At 50.4% G+C, this 19,909-nt stretch overlaps 1 protein-coding gene and 1 long non-coding RNA gene across 2 annotated transcripts in view; both read right to left on the bottom strand.

The window, feature by feature from the left end:
- The window catches only part of LOC306971960 (uncharacterized protein), a gene marked incomplete at its 3' end in the record, with an annotated part of 64,683 nt that overhangs the window by 35,123 nt on the left and 9,651 nt on the right, over window positions 1–19,909 (bottom strand). Inside the window, exons 5-17 of the mRNA XM_079568403.1 lie at window positions 19,357–19,403; window positions 18,104–18,173; window positions 17,647–18,056; window positions 14,074–14,359; window positions 9,770–9,850; window positions 8,874–8,925; window positions 8,624–8,723; window positions 5,800–6,197; window positions 5,185–5,493; window positions 3,758–4,590; window positions 3,443–3,619; window positions 1,492–1,659; window positions 775–821 (exon numbers count right to left, since the gene is read on the bottom strand). Coding sequence (XP_079424529.1) covers window positions 775–821; window positions 1,492–1,659; window positions 3,443–3,619; window positions 3,758–4,590; window positions 5,185–5,493; window positions 5,800–6,197; window positions 8,624–8,723; window positions 8,874–8,925; window positions 9,770–9,850; window positions 14,074–14,359; window positions 17,647–18,056; window positions 18,104–18,173; window positions 19,357–19,403 — 2,978 coding nt within the window. The remainder of the gene's footprint in view (window positions 1–774; window positions 822–1,491; window positions 1,660–3,442; window positions 3,620–3,757; window positions 4,591–5,184; window positions 5,494–5,799; window positions 6,198–8,623; window positions 8,724–8,873; window positions 8,926–9,769; window positions 9,851–14,073; window positions 14,360–17,646; window positions 18,057–18,103; window positions 18,174–19,356; window positions 19,404–19,909) is intronic.
- LOC306971085 lies at window positions 10,953–11,665 on the bottom strand. The gene is made up of 3 exons (XR_013793437.1): window positions 11,593–11,665; window positions 11,401–11,471; window positions 10,953–11,015 (listed from the first exon to the last, which is right to left on the bottom strand). It is a non-coding gene; the product is annotated as an uncharacterized lncRNA (long non-coding RNA).

Below are 19,909 nucleotides of genomic sequence, written 5' to 3'. Positions count from 1 at the left end.
AAACGTCTGAGTACTTTATACTGCAGTGTCAGAGTAAAACCACAGTATTAGTACTTTTGGACTCGTTATATCGTGACGGTGCAGAGGTCAGAGGTCGTGTTGTGCCGCTCTCTGATTGGTCAGATCCACCACAGTCACAGAGTCGCCTGGATCCCCCAGGTAGAACCCAGGAAACAGCTCCACAGTGAAGGCGGAGCTGAAGGTGTAGATGTGGGCGTGTCCTCCATCCGTGACGTCATAGAAGGACAGAGCTCCGCCCTCCCAGTCCAAGAACACGCCCACTCTGCCTGAGGACACGCCCACTTTGCCCGGGAGCTCTGTGCCGTTGTTGTTGTGATGGACGAAGCAGACTCCGCCCCCTCTGATCAGCAGACTCCAGGATTGGTCGTTGTATCCGAACCCGCTCTCGCCCTCGTCTCCTCCGGTTCCTCCGGTTCCTCGGGTTCCTCTGTAACTCACCGCTATCCCACAGCGCCGCTCCCTCACGCTCCAGTCCACCTCCCAGTAACAGCGCCCCCTCAGGCCGGAGGAGCTCAGCACCTGAGGGTAGACGGTGAACCGGTCCACGTGATCTGGATACGACGGAGCCTCGTCCTTCTTCACACGAGCCACAGAGCGAAGGTCCTCAGACAGAAGGAGATACCTGTACGCTGTGGTAGGATCCAGAGAGACCTCACAGGCGTCTGCAGCACAACAACACACATGACACTGGGACATCATCCTCATAACCCACACAGGAACATCATCCTCATAACCCACACTCTTCATACTCACATTTCCTCAGACCTGGGACCATGAACTTCTCTCCAGCAGGATCCACCCTGAACAGAAGACCAGAGTGAGCCAGAGCAGGAGACATGAGGCCTGTAGACTCACCTGAGCGTCTGCAGGGGGCGCTGTGAGGCCTGTAGACTCACCTGAGCGTCTGCAGGGGGCGCTGTGAGGCCTGTAGACTCACCTGAGCGTCTGTAGGGGGCGCTGTGAGGCCTGTAGACTCACCTGAGCGTCTGCAGGGGGCGCTGTGAGGCCTGTAGACTCACCTGAGTGTCTGTAGGGGGCGCTGTGAGGCCTGTAGACTCACCTGAGCGTCTGCAGGGGGCGCTGTGAGGCCTGTAGTCTCACCTGAGCGTCTGTAGGGGGCGCTGTGAGGCCTGTAGACTCACCTGAGCGTCTGTAGGGGGCGCTGTGAGGCCTGTAGACTCACCTGAGTGTCTGTAGGGGGCGCTGTGAGGCCTGTAGACTCACCTGAGCGTCTGTAGGGGGCGCTGTGAGGCCTGTAGACTCACCTGAGTGTCTGTAGGGGGCGCTGTGAGGCCTGTAGACTCACCTGAGCGTCTGCAGGGGGCGCTGTGAGGCCCGTAGGGGGCGCTGTGAGGCCTGTAGACTCACCTGAGTGTCTGTAGGGGGCGCTGTGAGGCCTGTAGACTCACCTGAGCGTCTGCAGGGGGCGCTGTGAGGCCTGTAGACTCACCTGAGTGTCTGTAGACTCACCTGAGCGTCTGCAGGGGGCGCTGTGAGGCCTGTAGAGCGCTCAGCTTCTCGGTGGAGGATCCTGGATGGTTGTACCTCAGGTCTAACTCTCTTAGATGTAAGAAGGCGGAGCTCAGAGCGGCGGCCAGAGAAGCCCCGCCCCTCTCTGACACCATACATCCAGACAGCCTAAAGACACAGCGTTACAGGTTACTCTGATACCTTAACGTGGTGGGGCTGTTCGAGTGCCCGAATGATCCTGAGAGCCTCCCCTGGCAGGGTCTCCCATGGCAACCAGGTCCTACGTGACGGGTCAGACTAAGACTTCATGACTTCATGAGAAACTAGTCAAGCAGGTAAACTAAGCATTGCCCGAGCTTGTGCGGGAGGTTGAGAGACACCGGCTATATATAGTCGGCCTCACCTCCACGCACAGCTTGGTTCCGGGTCCCAGGTCCTGGAGAGAGGCTGGACTGGCCCATAAGGAGCGGCGGGCTGGGGGAGGCTTGCTTGTTGCCCCCCAGCTCAGCCGCCGCGGGTTCACCCTAGTAAACAAGAGGGTCGTGTCCCTACGCCTTCGGGTCGGGGACAGGTCTCTCACCTTTGGCCGACGGGCCCAACATCTTTGCCGAGTACCCGGCTCCATTCTTCTACTGGGGGGCCCCACGTGGGCAGCGACAGGGAGACCTGGACGAAGGTGATTCTCTCTGATCTGAACACGAGTGTGTTCTGTTATTGGACTTCTGTGCGAGGTACAGTTTGTCCATAACATGTTCGAGCACAAGGGTGTCCACAAGTGCACGTGGCACCAGAGCGTTGACGATCGACTTTGCAGCTGTGCAGATCTCCGGCTGTTGTGAGGATCTGCTAGGAACGTCTGGTAGATCCCTCTGTCAGCTCCACCTGGGTGAGATTCCGAGGGAGGCTGGAGACATGGGCGTCCGGTTTGGGAGCCTCAGGATCTCGTCTCTGCTGTTTGCAGATGATGTTGTTCTGTTGGCTTCATTATATCAGGACCTTGTGGAGAACACCATGTTTTTCCAGCGGGAAAAGGAGCCTCCCCTCTTCAGGTCGGTGGGGAGTCCTCGCCTTAAGTGGAGGAGTTCAAGTATCTCGGGGTCTTGTTCTCAGTGAGGGACGGATGGAGCGTGAGATGGACAGACGGATCGGTTCAAGCAATAAGGGAAAGAAAAATGATCTTTCTGCTGATGAAAAGTGTGAAATAGTTGAATGTCTTGGTCTCGGTATGAAAACCTTCGATATTTCAGTAAAGATTAAGCGTAATCATCGTTTTGTGGCTGATTCAGACACACTCGGGTTTGTGCAGATAAAGGCACAATGAGGACGGTTTCTGCCAGACAAACACATCAGATTAAGAGAACAGCAGCTACAAAGCCGACCCTCCAGAGGCTGCAGTTGTGCATAAACCTTCTCTCCGGCCTCCCCTAAACTGTTCATTGAAGCTGAAGCAGAAACGGCTGCAGTGGCTCAGAAATACATGAGACTCATTTACACACAGTCTTGTTCACTGATGAGGCCGTGTGACCCTGGATGGTCAGATGGATGGAGGTGAATGACCACCATGTCCCAACAAGGCTGTGACGTCAGTAAAGAGGGGGCGGAGTCAGAGTCATGGGGAGAGAGCTGGTCAGTCCCTTTAGGATCCCTGAAGGTGTGAAAATGACCACTTTCTTCTATGCTGTAAAGAAAACCTCTGCATCACTGGCTGCTATGGGCATAAAAGGAGAGAAACTCATGATGTGGACCCCCTCCTCCCCTGACCTCAGCCCTATTGAGAACCTTTGGAGCCTCAAGAAAAACGTCTATGAGGGTGGGAGGCAGTTTTCATCCAAACAGCAGATTTAGATTTTTACTATATTTATTTTTGGGGGGAAAAAAATACTGTTTTCACTGGGAGATTTTTCCAACCACATTTAAATGATTCTCTCAGTTTCCTCTGATGTGGACTCACCTGAGCGTGTCCAGCCTGCAGGGGGCGCTCTTCAGTCCCTCACACAGCAGCTCCACTCCTGAGTCCTGGAGGTCATTGTTACTGAGGTCCAGGAGAGTCAGACTGGAGGAGCCGAGCACTGAGGCCAGAGGACCACCAGGACCACAGCAGAGAGAGGTCAGACCACAGAGGGTCAGGCTGAGGACAGAGGAGACAGAGGAGACGTCACTGAGGACAGAGGAGACAGGATCAGGGTGAAGGATCAGAGAAGAGATGGGGAAGGTCTGGAGGGTGAAATGCCCCAAAGGTCCCTGGGCTGAACTCGTCTGGACTCACGTGGCTTTGGTGGAGGCTCTGACGACCGGCAGCAGACCCTGGAGACCCTCCTCTGAGGGAGAGTACTTCCTGAGGTCAAAGTTCTCCAGGTCTGAGTCTGAGGACAGGAGCAGGAAGGAAACAGCTGACCACTGAGCTGGAGACATGAGTCTGTCAGAGGGACCTCCTCCTCTCGTGACCTTCTGGATCTCCTCCAGCAGACTGCGGTCGTTCAGCTCGCTCAGACAGTGCAGCAGGTTCAGGCTCCGCTCTGCAGACACGCCTTCTTCATCCAGCTTCTGTTTGATGTACTTCACTGTCCTCTGATTGGTCTGATCACTTCCTGTTTCAGTCAGCAGACCGTGGAGCAGCTGCTGATTGGTCGGCAGAGACAGCCCCAGGAGGAAGCGCAGGAACAGGTCCAGGTGTCCGTTTGGACTGTGCAAGGCCTGGTCCACAGCAGAGCGGTAGAAGGTCTCCTCTGGGGTCAGATCAGGGTCTGGAGCAGAGCGGTAGAAGGTCTCCTCTGGGGTCAGATCAGGATCCACAGCAGAGCGGTAGAAGGTCTCCTCTGGGGTCAGATCAGGATCCACAGCAGAGCGGTAGAAGGTCTCCTCTGGGGTCAGATCAGGGTCCACAGCAGAGCGGTAGAAGGTCTCCTCTGGGGTTAGATCAGGGTCCACAGCAGAGCGGTAGAAGGTCTCCTCTGGGGTTAGATCAGGGTCTGGAGTCTTGGAGATGTGTGGTAGTGATGGCCGGTTCCTCTTGTGGTCAGAGCTCCCAGTAGAGTGTGGAGGGTTGTCCTCTGGATCTGCTGCAGTTCGTTTGGCTCCTGTTGGTGCTGACTGAGGTGACTTCTTGGACAATTGTTTGGGTGAGTGTGTCATACTTGACTTAGGGCTTTCAGAGGAGTGTGGTGCTGACAGCAGGTTCTCCTCAGGGTCAGAGGAGTGTGGTGCTGACAGCAGGTTCTCCCCGGGGTCAGAGGTCTGTTGTGTGGACAGCAGGTTCTCCTCAGGGTCAGAGGAGTGTGGGGACAGCAGGTTCTCCTCAGGGTCAGAGGAGCGTGGTGCTGACAGCAGGTTCTCCTCAGGGTCAGAGGAGCGTGGTGCTGACAGCAGGTTCTCCTCAGGGTCAGAGGACTGTTGTGTGGACAGCAGGTTCTCCTCAGGGTCAGAGGTCTGTTGTGTGGACAGCAGGTTCTCTCCAGAGCTGAAGAAGGTCTGATGGACGTGAAGCGCAGCCAGGAACTCGTGCACGCTCAGATGGATGAAGCAGTAGACCATGTCCTGGTACAGGCCTGGCTCCTCTCTGAACACCTGTGTGAAGACTCCGGAGTACACTGAGGCGGCTGCAGCGTCCAGCCCACACTCGCTCAGGTCTGACTCGTAGAAGATCAGGTTTCTCTTCAGCAGCTGCTCAAAGGCCAGTTTTCCCAGAGACTTCACCATCTCCCTGGTCTCCTGAGTCCAGGGAAGGTCGGCTCCTGTTCCCTCGTGATACTTGATGTTCTTGACTTTGGCCTGGACCACCAGGAAGTGCACGTACATCTGGGTGAGAGTCTTGGGCAGCTCTGGTTTCGCCGTTTGCTCCAGAATCTTCTGTAAAACCGTGGAGAGGATCCAGGAGAAGATGGGGATGTTGCACATGATGAAGAGGCTGGGGACGCTCCTGATGTGGGAGATGACTTTGGGGGCCTTGTCTGTGAACCTCTTCCTGAAGTACAGCTCCTTCTGTGGGTCGGTGAAGCCTCGCACCTCCGTCACCATGGAGACGCACTCCGCAGGGATCTGATTGGCCGCCGCGGGGCGTGTGGTTATCCAGAGGCGAGCGGAGGGAAGCAGGCTCCCCCTGATGAGGTTCACCAGCAGCTCCTCCACTGAGGCGCTCTCTGTGGGCTCAGTCAGGCCGCGGGTGCTCCTGAAGTCCAGAGGAAGTCTGCACTCGTCCAGACCGTCCAGGATGAAGAGCAGCTGCAGCTCTTTAAAGCTGTGGAGATGTTTGGTTTGGCTGAAGAAGTGATGGAGCAGCTCCTCCAGGCTGAAGCTCCGGTCCTTCAGCACATTGAGCTCTCTGAAGGTGAAGGGCAGCAGCAGCTGGACGTCCTGGTGAGCTCTGTCTTCAGCCCAGTCCAGACTGAACTTCTGAGTGAGGACCGTCTTCCCCACGCCGGCCACGCCCACAGTCAGCACCGCTCTGATTGGCTCAGACGCTGGGAGCTTCTTAAACATGTCCTCACAGGTGATGGGACGCTCTGCTCGTCTCCTGGACAGGCTCTCCATGTGGATGACCTCGTGCTCCTGGTTGACCTCTGAGGCCCCGCCCTCTATGATGTAGAGTTCTGTATAGATCTTCTGCAGAGGGGCGGAGTCTCCTGCTTTAGCCACGCCTTCAAACACCTGACTGAACCTGTGCTTCAGGTGAGACTTCAGTTCTTCTCTGCAGACGCTCACAGAGCCTTCTGAAACGAGACAGAGAGACAGAGCCTGAGTGAGGACCTCACAGGGGTTCACTCAGACTGAGGACCACAGACTGAGGACCAGAGACTGAGGACCAGAGACTGAGGACCAGAGACTGAGGACCAGAGACTGAGGACCAGAGACTGAGGACCTCAGACTGAGGACCAGAGACTGAGGACCAAACACTGAGGACCAAAGACTGAGGACCAGAGACTGAGGTCCTCAGACTGAGGACCTCAGTCTCTGGTCCTCAGTCTGAGGACCAGAGACTGAGGACCACAGACTGAGGACCAGAGACTGAGGACCAGAGACTGAGGACAAGAGACTGAGGACCACAGACTGAAGACCAGAGACTGAGGACCAGAGACTGAGGACCAAAGACTGAGGACCACTGACTGAGGACCAGAGACTGAGGACCAGAGACTGAGGACCAGAGACTGAGGACCAGAGACTGAGGACCAGAGACTGAGGACCACAGACTGAGGACCAGAGACTGAGGACCAGAGACTGAGGACCAGAGACTGAGGACCACAGACTGAGGACCAAAGACTGAGGACCACAGACTGAGGACCACAGACTGAGGACCAGAGACTGAGGACCAGAGACTGAGGACCAGAGACTGAGGACCAGAGACTGAGGACCAAAGACTGAGGACCACAGACTGAGGACCACAGACTGAGGACCACAGACTGAGGACCAGAGACTGAGGACCAGAGACTGAGGACCAGAGACTGAGGACCACAGACTGAGGACCACAGACTGAGGACCAGAGACTGAGGACCAGAGACTGAGGACCACAGACTGAGGACCACAGACTGAGGACCACAGACTGAGGACCACAGACTGAGGACCAGAGACTGAGGACCAGAGACTGAGGACCACAGACAGAGGACCACAGACTGAGGACCACAGACTGAGGACCACAGACTGAGGACCACAGACTGAGGACCACAGACTGAGGACCAGAGACTGAGGACCAAAGACTGAGGACCAGAGACTGAGGACCACAGACTGAGGACCAGAGACTGAGGACCACAGACTGAGGACCACAGACTGAGGACCAGAGACTGAGGACCAAAGACTGAGGACCATAGACTGAGGACCAGAGACTGAGGACCAAAGACTGAGGACCACAGACTGAGGACCAGAGACTGAGGACCACAGACTGAGGACCACAGACTGAGGACCACAGACTGAGGACCAGAGACTGAGGACCAAAGACTGAGGACCATAGACTGAGGACCACAGACTGAGGACCAGAGACTGAGGACCACAGACTGAGGACCAGAGACTGAGGACCACAGACTGAGGACCAAAGACTGAGGACCACAGACTGAGGACCACAGACTGAGGACCACAGACTGAGGACCACAGACTGAGGACCACAGACTGAGGACCAAAGACTGAGGACCAGAGACTGAGGACCAAAGACTGAGGACCATAGACTGAGGACCACAGACTGAGGACCACAGACTGAGGACCAGAGACTGAGGACCACAGACTGAGTACCAGAGACTGAGGACCAGAGACTGAGGACCACAGACTGAGGACCACAGACTGAGGACCACAGACTGAGGACCACAGACTGAGGACCAGAGACTGAGGACCACAGACTGAGGACCATAGACTGAGGACCAGAGACTGAGGACCAGAGACTGAGGACCACAGACTGAGGACCACAGACTGAGGACCAGAGACTGAGGACCTTAGACTGAGGACCAGAGACTGAGGACCACAGACTGAGGACCATAGACTGAGGACCAGAGACTGAGGACCTCAGACTGAGGACCACAGACTGAGGACCACAGACTGAGGACCAGAGACTGAGGACCAGAGACTGAGGACCAGAGACTGAGGACCTTAGACTGAGGACCACAGACTGAGGACCTTAGACTGAGGACCAGAGACTGAGGACCAGAGACTAAGGACCACAGACTGAGGACCAGAGACTGAGGACCAGAGACTGAGGACCAGAGACTGAGGACCACAGACTGAGGACCACAGACTGAGGACCACAGACTGAGGACCACAGACTGAGGACCTCAGACTGAGGACCACAGACTGAGGACCAGAGACTGAGGACCAGAGACTGAGGACCAGAGACTGAGGACCTTAGACTGAGGACCACAGACTGAGGACCTTAGACTGAGGACCACAGACTGAGGACCACAGACTGAGGACCACAGACTGAGGACCACAGACTGAGGACCACAGTCTGAGGACCACAGACTGAGGACCAGAGACTCAGGACCAGAGAGAAGCTCTGTCTGATTCTACATAATCAGTGCAGACATGAAACTCTTACTGCTCAGACGCTGGGCCAGCGCCTCCTGGTCCATCCTCCTCAGGAAGTCCAGAGTGATGTTCAGCACAGCCTCTCTGCTCTGCTCCTCTGCCTCTGAGCTGCTCTGCTCCTCTGCCTCTGAGCTGCTCTGCTCCTCTGCCTCTGAGATGATCTCTGAGGTCAGGAGCCTGTGGAACGTCTGCAGCTGCTGCTTGACAAAATCCAAGATCTTCTTCTCCAGACGCTGGAAACAAGGACAGAAATCCTCAGCTGTAAATCCAGGAGACCAGACTTTGTGTTTAAACCAGACGCCCATGAAACCTCCATCATGATCCTCAGACTCCATATGGTCCTAAGACTCTATGATGGTCTGAGGAGCAGAGGAGGGACTCACCATGAAGATCGCGTCCAGCTGAGTCTGACTGAGGTCCTGGAGGCCCTGCTCCCTGAAGGACAGACAGCAGTGAGTGAGATGTGAGAGTCTGAGAGCCCATGTTCCTCTTACTGTGACGCAGATCCTGGTCCTGGTCCTGGTCTGAAGGTTCGGGGCTCTCTCGTCTTCATGGACACAGCTCTGACTCCAGACCTGAGGGCACAGACTCATGAAGTCACTCCACCTGCAGGACCATCTCCCCCTGGGGTCTCCACCTGCAGGACCATCTCCCCCTGTGTTCTCCACCTGCAGGACCATCTCCCCCTGTGTTCACCTGCAGGACCGTCTCCCCCTGTGTTCTCCACCTGCAGGACCATCTCCCCCTGGGGTCTCCACCTGCAGGACCATCTCCCCCTGTGTTCTCCACCTGCAGGACCATCTCCCCCTGGGTTCTCCACCTGCAGGACTATCTCCCCCTGTGTTCTCCACCTGCAGGACCATCTCCCCCTGGGGTCTCCACCTGCAGGACCATCTCCCCCTGTGGTCTCCACCTGCAGGACCGTCTCCCCCTGGGTTCGGTTCCTGCTTCTGTGCTGTGATTCCTTTGACAGGTTGTACAGAGCCTAGAGTTTAAAACTGCACTGACAGCTTCAAATCCCTCAAAACTCATCACCTCCACTCCCCATCATCTCTGCCAGCTGTTCAAAGCAAAACCGAAAAATGGGCGTGAACAAAAAGCAATATGGGACATGTTGGGCCCCGCAGCGCCCTCAGCTGTTGGTCCAGGAAATACTTCAGCATCTTTTCCGTCAGCACAAATAAAGACTAAGGAGTGATGTTTTCTTGATATGGCTCATTTTTCTGACTTTGGAGATAAAGTATTGTTCCTGTAGATGATCCTCGAGTCCAGGTCTTACCGTGAGCCTGGTCCTGCCTCGAGGCGGAACAGCAGGCCCTCGTCTTTAGAGCAGTCACTCTTCAGAGACTCAGATCCAGACCTGAAAACACAGACTGACTCAGACACCGGGCACCAGTGTTCATTTTGACAACATATTTTAATTTAGTTTTAGTCTTTTGACGAAAATGTATTTCAATTTTAGTCCAGTTTTAGTCGACTAAAATTGCAAGTAAATTGAGTGGACTTTGCATTGATAATATTGATTCTAATCATGTTTAATGTTGTTCCTCTGCTTCATGTTTCTGCTCCACATGAACAAAGCTCAGAGCTGATCCTTTAAACATGATCTGAGGCTCTTTCAGACGCTCAATACAAGTTTGGATGATTTTAGTCTCTCCTTTTCATTTTTATTTAGTCTGATTTCAGTCGACTCAAACATCTGGACATTTTAGTCACAGTTTTAGTCTCATGAGAAACTTTTCATTTAGTTTTAGTCCAATTTTAGTCACAAAAATATCACTTTGACTAAAATTAAGACTAAATATTTTAGTTGACGAAATAAACACTGCCGGGCACAAGGTTTTTCACTCCATTTACTTTATTTTTTGCAGAACTCACACATTTTTTAAACCAATTCAGTGAAATTTCCTCCGGGATGAATTTTTTGGTCTAAAATAATTTTGTCATTTAGATTTTTACACCATTTTAAACACATGAAAAAAGCTCCTGTAGTGGGAGAATCAACACAAGGATGTGCTTGTACTTTCAGAGAAGGAGCAACATATTTTATTTTATTTTGAAGGTCTGACTCTCCTCTTTTCATACATATAAAATAAACTTACTTACTGCTCTTTTCTGAACAGCAGGCCTTCGTCTTTAGAGCAGTCACTCTTCAGAGACTCAAATCCAGACCTGAAAACACAGACTGACTCAGTCGCCGGGCACAAGGTTTTTAACTCCATTTACTTTATATTTTGCAGAACTCCTACATGTTTATACCAGTTGAGTGAAAATCCTCAGGGGTCTGTAATAATTTTGTCATGTGGATTTTTACCCCAATGTAAAAACTCCTGCTGTGGAGCTTCAACACTAAAGTGCTGTAGCTCCAGAGCTTTAAGTCAATGAAGGAACAATATATTTGATTTTATTTTGAAGGTCTGACTCTCTGATTTTCATACATATAAAATAAAATGACTTACTGCTCTTTTCTGAACAGCAGGCCTTCGTCTTTAGAGCAGTCACTCTTCAGAGACTCAGATCCAGACCTGAAAACACAGACTGAAGTCACTCTTCAAATCACACTTTATTATTGTCCTGAAGGAAATGAATCCATCTACACTCCACAAAAACAACCTCACACACTTTGTTTTTGCTCCAAATTTCCTAAGCTTAAATCAAAGACATAAAACCTTCTCCAGAGACAGACACATCTCCACCCCCAAAAGAAACTAGGAAAAATGTCCAAAATAGCTGAAATCAACAACAAAATCAGCAACAACAACAACAACACATTCTCTCCAGTTTGGCTTTACCCAAATCTAAAAACTTCTCGGGAAAAAAAAGGCCAAATAGCAGAAAACAACGAGACGAAAACGAGGATGAAAACACGACAAAAGAGCGACAGTGTGAGTGTTGTAGAGGACGGGGAACGCGCACCACAGTTTGGAACCCTCTGGTTTGGAGCCGTCGGTCTTCATGGCCCCGACACTGGAGCCTGAGACCTGAACAAAACAAAACCAAACTAATGAGCAGTTTGAAAACCACAGACCTGAACCAAACCAAACCAAACCAAACTAATGAGCAGTTTGAAAACCACGGACAGAAAACTAACCCGTCTCTTACCTGGGCTGAGCGCTGAGCATCCGTCTGTCCTCTGTGAGCTGCAGGCTGTGCTTCCTCTGAGCCCCTGTCCATGGTCCACACTGGTCACACTGGTCACACTGGTCACACTGGTCACACCGTCAACACTGGTCACACTGGTCACACTGGTCACACTGGTCACACTGGTCACACCGCCCACACTGGTCTCGCTCGGCGTCTGGTGAGGAGACAGAGCTGTGACATGGTGATGATTTCTTGTACAGCAGATGGATTCATGTTCATGCAGCGTTACCTCTTCACCCCCACCTGAACCGAGCACGTATTCTCCAGTTTGGCTTTGCCCAAATCTAAGAGCCTCCCGATTCTCAACCCTGTCTCCCGCTCACTCATTTCTCCCCCTAATCTCCCGGTTTCACAGTGAAGGAAACGGGTGAGACTGTGGGGGATGTATATGCGTGATCTCATCTCATTTATAGATTAATGAACAGACGATAGTGCTGTGAATATTTAGCTCAAGGCTCATTTCCATCCGCAGTCCCATAAAAAACAAGAACATACAACATATAAAACACATAAGCCACAACACACAGCAGTGCATTACAGACCAAACAGGCAACGTCTCTTTCATAGGCCACTCCCCTCGTCCCGCCCACTCACACACCTGTACCTGCGAGTATTCAAAACCAATGGCCGCTGGCTGCCCTGCTTTTTGACCACAAACGTGGGGGCCGCCATTGCTCCGCCGTTGCTGCAGTACCTCCATATCGCCGCTAGGCCCCCATTGAAAAGCATTGGACTTTAGACACGTTAAAAACTACTTTAAAGCCTGGTTTCAATTGTTTCAACACTAGACGAGGCTGATCTTCCTCCTGAGATAACGCTGGGTTAATAACACTATATGAAACCAGGCTGGTTTTCGTAATATGAATTTTTTGAAATCTGGTACTTAACGAGGCTCGGACTGTTAGCATTGGAGCAGCGCGAGCTACACGTCACGCAAGGGCCGAGTCTACGGTGAAAATCCCGCCCGTATGTCCTTTTTAGGAACATGCTTCGTCAGAGCTGGGGAGGCGGAGTCTGTAAATCCGCCATGAATTGCCCCACGGCCGTGGTCATTCTGGTAAACGGGGAGGAGTGAGGAGGAGACGTCCATTATTTTTTACAGTCTATGTTTAAAACACGTTCCTGCCTAATGCCTCTTAATGGTCACACCTTTGTTGGCAGAAAAGAACAAGCCTTAATGGAAACACCTCCGGAACTGGACCTCACACATGTCCCTCACAGCCCCCCCTGACCCTCACAGCCCCCCCTGACCCTCACAGCCCCCCCTGACCCTCACAGCCCCCCTGACCCTCACAGCCCCCCCTGGACCTCACAGCCCCCCCTGACCCTCACAGCCCCCCCTGACCCTCACAGACTGCTGATCGAGTGCTGGTCTCACAAGTTCTTTTTTTTTAATAAATTCCCTTTGAGGAGGCGGGGCCTGGTCATGTAGCGTTCTATAAACAAGGCAGTTCATTTTAAAACATTTTAGATTTTCAAAACGTAAAAATGTATATGTGTTTATTAAAAGACTGGGGTTTTTTTGATCCTTTACAGCTGCCTTGTATAACTGCTGAGTGGGTTTAAGCGCAGCGGCTCCAGCAAAGGACCAGGCCGTGAACATCACAGGAGAACATCACAGTGGAGGTCTGACTCTGCTGCTTCTGTTGGAATAAAAGGTCGAATTTGTTTGTAGTTTTTTAAATTGAATTTGATGGTGGGATCCAGAGATATTTAAAGTGGGTCAGTAACTGGGCACCCCTGTCGCTGCTTCGCCTCGGTCAGCGCTCTGTGTACAGTCAGCGCTGATCACACAACTCTTTATTTACAAAGTCACAGTCCTACAGTCCTGGGACAGGTGTTTGTGTTTGTGCTGAGTCAGCCCCTCCCCTCAGCGTTACCATGGAGACATTACTCACACCACATGACTAAAAAAGCCTGTGTGGACCTTACAATCATTAGATGAAAACATGTACATAATTCTTTAGGAACATCATATATAAAAATACTTTGCAAAAGTATTTTTATTTAATTGAAGATTGTTTTAAATATTTGACCCTTTGTCCTCACGTTTGACCTCAGTCCTACTGTTCACTCTGATAGAACTGCTCTCCCTACGTCTGCTTCTCTTGTCAACAATAAAACTGCCCATGTTTGTCTTTGTCCTCAAAGGTAAACAGAATAATGTGGGATATCAAAGAAACAAGTTTCCTTCATCGGGAAGGAAACTTCAAAGTAACAAATGAATCAACAATCACACACGTACACCATGAAATCAATCAAAACAACACCCATGAGAAAATATCACAGCCCGATGTTGTTAAGTGATTAAACTGATGATAAAGGTTCTATGGAGGGAAACATGGTTCACAAACAGAGCATCGCTTCTGTTAAAAGATCAGAGACCTGGGAGTGTTTCCTACCTGACCTCCTGAAGGACCTCCTGGGGGACCTCCTGACTGCAGACCTCCTAAAGGACCTCCTGAAGGACCTCCTGAAGGACCTCCTGACTGCAGACCTCCTGAAGGACCTCCTGACTGCAGACCTCCTGGGGGACCTCCTGAGGGACCTCCTGACTGCAGACCTCCTGAAGGACCTCCTGAAGGACCTCCTGAGGGACCTCCTGACTGCAGACCTCCTGAAGGACCTCCTGGCTGCAGACCTCCTGACTGCAGACCCTCCTGAAGGACCTCCTGAAGGAACTCCTGAGGGACCTCCTGACAGCTCTCTCCGGTGATAACGGATTCTGAAACAGGAAGTTTTCAGTCCAGTACAGACGCACAGGAAAAGGTTGGCCAAGGCACGTTCAAATGCAGCTCGTAAATCTGGATGTTTATTTTTAAAACATAAAATAAAGTCAAATAAATCTGTAAACACGAGTAAAACCCCGACGAGCTGAGCCTCAGTGAACTGTGGTTTGTTGCTTTGTCGTCTTAGAGACAGAACTGTTTCAGCCTGAAGGCGTTTCCTTTGAGACATGAGCTCATCCAAAGTGCTGTGAGGCCACACGGCCAGCCAGGGGAGCTGTGAGGCCACACGGCCAGCAGGGGAGCTGAGGCCACACGGCCAGCAGGGGAGCTGTGAGGCCACATGGCCAGCAGGGGGAGCTGTGGGTTTGATTAAGCATCACTAACAGAACAGTTTCCATCATGTCTAGAACATTACAAGGACATGTGAATAAACACACATGAAGTCAGTCACAGGTGAATGAAGGATCTACAGACCCACAGTTCAGAGCCTCGTGTTCATGGTGACCTTTAGGTGATACAGGTGAATGAAGGACCTCCTGAAACAGAGTCCACAGACCCACAGCTAAGAAAGAAGTTTAATGTCCACCTGTTTCTCCTTCTAAAATAATAAAGATTTAAACACCTTATGCCACAGTTCATAGGATGGGTCCTCCGCTCACGTCTGTTGTAGCTTCTTCTTCTGGATTTACTTAGCACGTGACCTGATCAAGACTAAAAATGTCCTGGTCTTCCATTGCTCTGGCCGACCTGAGAGTTCACAGCCTCATTTGAAAGCCTAAGTCTTTTGTGTCACTGCTATTTTGTGGTATTTTTAAGTGTGTTTGTCGTGATGTTGTATTTCTGTTGTTGTGCTAGTGTCGTTTTTTCATCTCATTTTGTGTTGTTTCTGTAGTGTAGTGTTTTTGTCGCTCTTTTGCCTCTTTTTTGCTTTGAGATTTGGGTAAAGCCAAGTTGAAGAAAATGTGCTCGGTTCAGTTGGGCTTAAGAGGTTAAAATGCTCTAGAAATATAACAAATATTTACAATCCCGTTCAAATGTCTGAAGACCCGTTTAGGTCATACATGATGTACAACATACATGATGTCATACATGATGTACAACATACATGATGTACAACACGGGCATGTGCAGGAAGTTATGCTTCACTTCGAGCGACAGTCGGAGGGCCTGCACGGAGCAAACGTTCCTCCCCCTGATCTACAGTGTGAATTTACTTTTAAAAGTGACTTCGTGATGAAAAGAAGACCTGTTTAAATCCTTCATGACCTGTGACAGTCGTGTTCTATGTTTGTATGTTTTTCTTTTGTTCATTCATTTTCAGACTTCACAAAACCACCAACATCTTAAAGAATCAAAAACAATCTGCTGCAGTGTTGTAATAATCCAAAGTTCCTTTGAGTGAAAACACTGGCTTTATTTTCCTGACAATAAATCATTTATTCTTTGTGTCTAAAAAGTGTAAAAAATGTAGTTTAATAAAACGTTAGTGGGAGGTTTGTTTTAACACTAAAGTCGTTTTTAAATTTTTTTATTTATTAATTCTTTTTAATTAATTTATTTGGTCGGGACAGCAGATGTTAACCCCTTACTCCCACCTGAACCGAGCACATTTTCTCCAGTTTGGCTTTACCCCAATCCAAAAGCTTCTGGAAAAAGCTGTGAAAATAGCAAAACTTGACGAAAACGTGATGAAAAAGTGGCAAAAATGTGACAAAAAAGTTACAAAAATGAGTTGAAAACCCAACAAAAAAATGATGGAAAAGAAATCTGCTGACGTGAGGAAAAAGATCTCTCGGTGCAGGCGGGAGTTAAGAGGTTAATGAACATACATGTGTCTCATGCATGTAAACCAGCCGGCTCATTTCCACCCGCCGTCCCCCACGTGCACGCTCACACACACTCTCATTCACCCTGGCCTATTGTACATGTTTTTAGACACAGAGAGAACATATAACCCCACAGAAAGGCCCGTCCAGGTGGGAATCGAACCCGGGACCTTCTCGCTGTGCAGCACGAGCACTAACCACTGAGCCACGACGACACACAGAGCGTTTATAAAAACATTTATTACTGAACAAGAAAAAGTCCAAGATCATCAGAACCAGAACGTGTGAAAAAGATTCTACTGACGCATTTACCCCAAAACCAGCAAGAACTGGATTGGCCGGCTCAGTGGGCGGAGCCTAATCATCAGGTTAATACATTTTTAAATAACGTTTATAAAAACGTATTTGTTCAAATAATGTTCAAATAATCCCACTTATTTACAGTTATTCCTAAAGCTGCCAGCAGGAGGCGCCTGTGCTTCATCGTCACCATGGACGTGTTTTAACCTCTTAACTCCCGCCTGAACCGAGAGCATTTTCTCCAGTTCAGCTTTACCCAAATCCTGTAGGCCAGTGTAACGCCTCATTTGAAAGACCTGCAAAACTAAATGGATCTTTTTCCTCACGTCAGGTTTTTTTCCATTTTTGGGGGGGGGGGTATTCTACTCATTTTAGTAAATTTATTGTCATTTTTTTGTCATTTTTTGTCACATTTTTTTGTCATTTTTTTGTCATTTTTTGTCACTTTTTTGTCACTTTTTTTGTCATTTTTTGTCATTTTTTTTGTCACATTTTTTTTTTGTCATTTTTTTGTCATTTTTGGTCACTTTTTTGTCACTTTTTTTGTCATTTTTTTGTCATTTTTTTGTCATTTTTTGTCATTTTTTGTCATTTTTTGTCACTTTTTGTCACTTTTTTGTCACTTTTTTGTCACTTTTTTGTCATTTTTTTGTCATTTTTTTGTCATTTTTTTGTATTTTTTTGTCACTTTTTTGTCACTTTTTTGTCACTTTTTTTGTCATTTTTTTGTCATTTTTTTGTCATTTTTTGTCACTTTTTTGTCACTTTTTTGTCACTTTTTTGTCACTTTTTTGTCATTTTTTTGTCGTTTTTTTGTAATATTTTCTCACTTTTTTCTCACTTTTTTGTCACTTTTTTGTCACTTTTTTGTCATTTTTTTGTCGTTTTTTTGTAATATTTTCTCACTTTTTTCTCACTTTTTTCTCACATTTCCATCATTGTTTTCGTCTCAGTTTCGTTGCTATTTTCACACCGTTTTTCCAGAAGCTTTTGGATTGGGGTAAAGCCAAACTGGAGAAACTGTGCTCGGTTCAGGCGGGAGTTAAGGGGTTAAACCACAGTATCAGTACTTTTGGACTGGTTATGACGGTGCAGAGGTCAGAGGTCGTGCTGAGCCGGTCTCTGATTGGTCAGATCCACCACAGTCACAGAGTCGCCTGGATCGATCAGTCGAAACCCAGGGAACAGCTCCTCAGTGAAGGCGGAGCTGACGGAGTCGCGGTGGGCGTGTCCTCCATCAGTGACGTCATAGAAGGTCAGAGCTCCGCCCTCCCAGTCCAGGAACACGCCCACTCTGCCCGAGGACACGCCCTCTTTCCCTGGGAGGAACGTGCTGCTGCCGTTGTGAGTGACGTAGTGGTCTCCTCCATCCATCATCAGACACCAGGAGCCATGGTTGAACCCGAACGCGCTGTCCCGCCCCCTGAGGCCGGTTCCTCTGGTTCCTCCGGTTCCTCTGTAACTCACCGCGATCACACACCCCCCCCTCCTCGCGCTCCAGTCCACCTCCCAGTAACAGCGCCCCCTCAGGCCGGAGGAGCTCAGCACCTGAGGCCAGTCTGAGAACCTGTCCACGTGATCTGGATACGACTGAGCCTCCTCCACCTGAGTCACGGAGCGGAGGTCCTCAGACAGAAGGAGATGTTGTTCAGAGAGTTCGGATCCAGAGAGACCTCACAGGCGTCTGCAGCACAACACACATTTTTACAGACATTTACACAAGCCCATAAAGAAGCTGCATATTATTTATGTTATATGATTTTTAAGGAACATGTGAGATTGCAGATAAATGGATCCAAACTAAACCTGATCTGAGCAGAGTCACGGACACGACTTTAGCAAAAGAAACGTGTTAAAACTCGTGTGTAAAGTCTGAGAGAACGACTTATTCAGAGCCTTAACTCCTCAATACCAGACTCTCATCACACTGATACAAATGTAAATCAGAGCTTATCATTTGCATTTGCTCAGTTTTAACGTAATGTTTCAGAAACAGTGAACGGGACAATATTTACACGTTTGCGTCGTAGCGTATACGTTTTTGAAGCCGCTCCAGGCGTCGCCCGGTCCGTGAGCTGTAACCTCGTAACTCCTGCACCGCCTCTTTCTCTCCTCTCTCTTTCCTCTTTCTCTCCTCTTTCTCTCCTCTCTCTCCTCTCTCTCTCCTCTCTCTCTCCTCTCTCTCTCCTCTCTCAGTCCTTCGTGAGAATAATCTAAACCCATGCGCGCTCAGCGAGCTCCGAAGTGAGAGCCATCTCACATTTTAAAACTGTTTAGTTTTCGTATGAAGCAAAGCGAGACCACGCGAAGCTGCTTTCAGAGAGAGAGAGAGAGAGAGAGGAGAGAGAGAGAGAGAGAGAGAGAGAGAGAGAGAGAGAGAGAGAGAGAGAGAGAGAGAGGAGAGAGAGGAGAGAGGAGAGAGAGGAGAGGAGGAGAGAGAGGAGAGAGAGGAGAGAGAGAGAGAGGAGAGAGAGGAGAGAGGAGAGAGAGGAGAGAGAGGAGAGAGAGAGAGAGAGAGAGAGAGAGAGAGAGAGAGAGAGAGACAGGAGGGGGCGTGTTTCTGACAGGAGGGGCGTGTCTCTGACAGGAGGGGGCGTGTTTCTGACAGGAGGGGGCGTGGCATCACGATGGTGGCTCTACATCGAGATGTTGCTCATCCATCACGATGGACCATGATATCGTACATCGGAACAACCCATCCTCATAACCCACACTCTGGAACATCATCCTCATAACCCACACTCTGGAACATCATCCTCATAACCCACACTCTGGAACATCATCCTCATAACCCACACTCTGGAACATCATCCTCATAACCCACACTCTGGAACATCATCCTCATAACCCACACTCTTCATACTCACATTTCCTCAGACCTGGGACCATGAACTTCTCTCCAGCAGGATCCAGCCTGAACAGAAGACCAGAGTGAGCCAGAGCAGGAGACATGAGGCCTGTAGACTCACCTGAGCGTCTGCAGGGGGCGCTGTGAGGCCTGTAGACTCACCTGAGCGTCTGCAGGGGGCGCTGTGAGGCCTGTAGACTCACCTGAGCGTCTGTAGGGGGCGCTGTGAGGCCTGTAGACTCACCTGAGCGTCTGCAGGGGGCGCTGTGAGGCCTGTAGACTCACCTGAGCGTCTGTAGGGGGCGCTGTGAGGCCTGTAGACTCACCTGAGTGTCTGCAGGGGGCGCTGTGAGGCCTGTAGGGGGCGCTGTGAGGCCTGTAGACTCACCTGAGCGTCTGCAGGGGGCGCTGTGAGGCCTGCAGACTCACCTGAGCGTCTGTAGGGGGCGCTGTGAGGCCTGTAGACTCACCTGAGCGTCTGTAGGGGGCGCTGTGAGGCCTGTAGACTCACCTGAGTGTCTGTAGGGGGCGCTGTGAGGCCTGTAGACTCACCTGAGTGTCTGTAGGGGGCG

Source organism: Gobius niger (genome assembly GCF_951799975.1).
Source record: "Gobius niger genome assembly, chromosome: 12".
Lineage (NCBI taxonomy): Eukaryota > Metazoa > Chordata > Actinopteri > Gobiiformes > Gobiidae > Gobius > Gobius niger.
This window is presented reverse-complemented; position numbering and strand designations above follow the sequence as displayed.